Genomic DNA, 3,955 nt, shown 5'->3' on the forward strand with positions numbered 1-3,955 from the left:
TCCTTCCTTCGTGTGTGTGTGTGTGTGTGTGATGTGTATGTGTGTGTGTGTGTGTGTGTGTGTGTGTGTGTGTACACGCGCGCGTGTGTGCGTCTATATTGACAGTAGACAAATTGATTATCACAATAAGTTTTCGCATAACCCTTATATTATTATTACTTCTCTACCCTAGGTGAGACCTTTGGCGTCTTTGTGGGTTTTTCATTGACAGCCCATCTCATTACACAGTTTGGTTGGGCAGTCACCCTGTACATTACGGGTAGGTCAATACCGTCTTTGTTCTGTTAGTAAATTTCTGTGCTGGTATAAAGCTTATACGTTCTACTACACGGTCTGAAAAGATAACACTATAACAGCAGCCCAAACTATCCCAGTGTCTCATTTTATCAGCCTTTTTCAACTTTTATATGAGTAAAGGTTTTATGGGGGCTCGAAAAGATAATTTTTAGTGATTTTTAAAGTGAAAATGAATGAGCACGTAGGGGATAGGGTTAGCCGACGTGGCCTAAGAGGGATCTTTTTATTCCGTTAGATTTTAGAATTAGGTAAATTTAACGCTTTTTTGTTATTTTCTAATTCTATGCGTTCTGCGTGGTTCTACACTGTAGGTGTATCTGGCCTGGCGTTCTGTTGCATCTGGTTTCTCCTGGCTTATGACTCACCCGCCGTTCATCCCAGAATAAGTGATGCCGAGAGGAAATACATCGAGTCTAATTTAGAGAGAACGAAAAAGGTAATCCATATATATGGTTGAAATTATCTGCCTTTTAGATTTAATAATTATTGTCGTCTGATAGCACCTAATTACTGGTACTTCCGGGACGGAAATATTATTTCGGGTGGTCCGAATTTTTGGTAGGTTTGTATGTTTGGTTTCAAAAGTGAGCCAAAATCAACATTTCTTATACTCTTCAGCCATGTTAATGTTTAGTTATATTTCGAGACAATTTATGAAAAATGTCACCTCAAATTCGGACCTTCAAAATCCTATCGTCACTTTTTTTACCACGGACTACCACGGAAATCAAGGAGTGTGGGCAAGGCGAGGATCAGGGAGGGCTACGAGTGGGGGCAAGACGAGTATCAGGGAGGGCTATGTACAAGTGGGGGCAAGGCGAGGATCAGGGAGGGCTACGAGTGGGAGGAGAGGGAAGATCAGGCTTTTTTGTGCTGTGCAGGTCTATGTGTGTATGGTAATTGTCTGTCTTTCTCCCTCCCTCCCTCTCTCTCTTTTTCTCCCTCTTTCTTTCTTCCTATCTCTCTGTCCCTCCCCCTCTCTGATTTCTTAATCGTTTTTTTTTTCGTAGGGGAGGAAAATCCCGTGGTTGAAACTGTTCACATCGCCACACCTGTGGGTGCTGATCTATATTCATTGTACGGATGGATGGGGATTTTTCATGATGCTTACCTGTCTACCTCTATACATGGGCACAATACTCAACTTCAACATCGATACGGTACGTACCCCCCCCCCACTTCCTCTCAAATTTGACTTAAAAATTTATACAGTCTTTGTATAAGGTTTAAATGCCTTGTAATCACTGTGGACAGTTGAACGTATTTCCAAAGTTTATATTCGGAATATGCAGAGAGTGTATTGCAAGGTTGACATACCTAATGAGTGAGGGTATGTGATATCAAACATTATAGATCTTGTAGATATGACGTAGAACAGTAATGTAGCACTTGTTCCTCCTACCCCTATACCTCAGTTATCCAACGTAGTGCATTTGGCCCATGTATGGCTTAAATGTGCAGTAATGTTCATTATCATTGTCACTGATATTTACGCAACTTCATTTGTGCACATCATACAGAATGGAGCTCTGTCTACCATGCCCTATCTAACTCTCATGGCGTCAAGAATCCTGTCTAGTCTCATCGTGGATCCTGTTATCAAGAGGTCAAGTTTTAAAAAGGTCAACATAAGAAAGACATGCATATTAGGTAAGAAAAGATACAAATTTGGTCTGTAATAATATGTGCCCTCTGTACTACAGCAGTCAGCAGTCTAAATCCCTCCTGCTATAAAATTGCAACATGATGTAACCCAACACCAGTCACCATGGTAACAGCCGTCTTGTTTAGGTCATTGACCAATGGTGTTTGGAGAAGATGAAACAGAGCAAACACAATGATTTCCTTCGGTTAACATAAGAAAAAAAACATGCCATCAATTTTCTTCTCACCAATGACAAACAACTTTTCAACTTCTGACCTTACAGCTTTGACTGGTGTTGCTGCCTGCCTTGTTGCTGTCGGTCACGTGAGGTGTGATTCCACAGCGGCTATCGCCATCTTGTGTCTAGCCACCATCATGCAAGGCGTACTGATCCCGGGGTTCTATCCGGTCTTCACAGAACTCACGCTGGGCTTCTCTGGCGTGGCTTTTGGCATCAGTAATGCCGTGGCAAACTGTGCTGGATTCATCGTGCCACTTATGGTGGGGATTCTCACAGACGAGAACGTAAGTCTGTGGGAAAAAAGACAATTTTCAACACTTAAACCTGCCAAATTAGCAACCTCACACCTCACTCCATAAGTGAATATAAAGTGAAAAGAGCTCTAACTTGTTAAGATGCATGATGATATGTCATGTTATATACCGAATAAATTATCTTGATTTCATGTGATAAATGCAGTGATTATACTATTACATTACCTGTGTTGATAGTAAACAAGTCGTCATTATCATCATCTTACGGCTGAAAAGTAGCTTTTAGACGATGTCCGCCATCTTTGGTCAGCTGTGAAAGCGATAGTCACGTGATCTAAGGGTCAAAGGTTGCATAGACCACATGACTGGACGACGTAGCAACATAATATTCTCCCTACTTTGGCCTGGCATTTCTACTTCAGATCTAAATCTTTTTTTTTATTCTGCTACACACAGCAAACAGTAGAAGCCTGGCAGAAAGTTTTCTACATCGGAGCCGCCATTTCCGTTTCCGGATCCGTCATGGCTTTGGCGTTCCTCCGGACTGATCCGGTTTCCTGGGCACAGGACCCGGATGAAGACAAACTGGCCCAGCCAATAGGAGACAAGTTGATCAGTGACGTCAATGATGACGAAAGAGACAATTGGGCAATACTCGTCTACGAGACAACAGTGTAATAGATATTACATTTGTTCTCATTGGTGCGTTTTTTTTTAAATATTACTGCCCTATTTACATCTCAGCGAATCAGAGCTCAGACATTTTCGTACACTTTTTTTGGTGTACGAACAATAATTGAACATTATGAGGAATTTTAACACATCATCTTGAGCTACGATTCACTGAAATGAAAATGTTTTGATACAATTGTTTCTATGAAACTCTTGATATCTAGTTTATGAAAAATCACATTCATGTGAGTTTGATTTTAGAAACTCAAAACAAAATTCAATCACAGTCAATCAATATGCACCGCGCAGTAATATTACTGGCATCTGTTTAACAGTTCAACGTTTTATATTAAAACGAAATAAAATCATAATGCTTTGCATTTAGCCTTAAGCAACACAGACAAGTTTACTCGTAGACGTACATGCAAAGTCTTTATTACAATTAAGACCATAACTTTAACTGTTGACGTCCTGAGTATCATGGTATACTACCAGTATCCTGCATTTCACTTCAATATTCACCACAAATTAATGGATATAGAACTTCGACCGTATTTCTGACTGAACTTTTTTTATTTATTAATAATTTCTAACTTGGGTAATTCTGTCACCATTCACATATGTCACTATACATTCTCTTATAGTATGCCATCTATACATACATAAATTTACACTTATTATTAAGTCTTCTTTTAGGGGACGTAGTCTCAGTTTTATACACACCCAAACAGCAACGTTGTACATACACATATCGATACAACAAGTTTCTATGGAAATTACTATGCAGACATAGAACGGTCATTTTACATCTAAATACATGTACATAATATATAGCTTACATATATA

The 3,955-nt window shown here is 39.7% G+C and overlaps 1 protein-coding gene across 1 annotated transcript in view; it reads left to right on the forward strand.

Annotated features, from left to right (window-relative positions):
- LOC109480266 (sialin-like) overlaps positions 1-3,598 on the forward strand; it is a 5,889-nt gene extending 2,291 nt beyond the window's left edge. The window contains exons 5-10 of the mRNA XM_019782416.1: positions 173-259; positions 609-733; positions 1,308-1,457; positions 1,818-1,947; positions 2,226-2,467; positions 2,894-3,598. Coding sequence (XP_019637975.1) covers positions 173-259; positions 609-733; positions 1,308-1,457; positions 1,818-1,947; positions 2,226-2,467; positions 2,894-3,115 — 956 coding nt within the window. The 3' untranslated portion in view covers positions 3,116-3,598. The remainder of the gene's footprint in view (positions 1-172; positions 260-608; positions 734-1,307; positions 1,458-1,817; positions 1,948-2,225; positions 2,468-2,893) is intronic.
- Positions 3,599-3,955: the final 357 nt, after the last annotated feature.

Source organism: Branchiostoma belcheri, unplaced genomic scaffold (genome assembly GCF_001625305.1).
Source record: "Branchiostoma belcheri isolate BF01 breed outbred unplaced genomic scaffold, Haploidv18h27 scaffold50, whole genome shotgun sequence".
NCBI classification, from domain to species: Eukaryota; Metazoa; Chordata; class Leptocardii; order Amphioxiformes; family Branchiostomatidae; genus Branchiostoma; species Branchiostoma belcheri.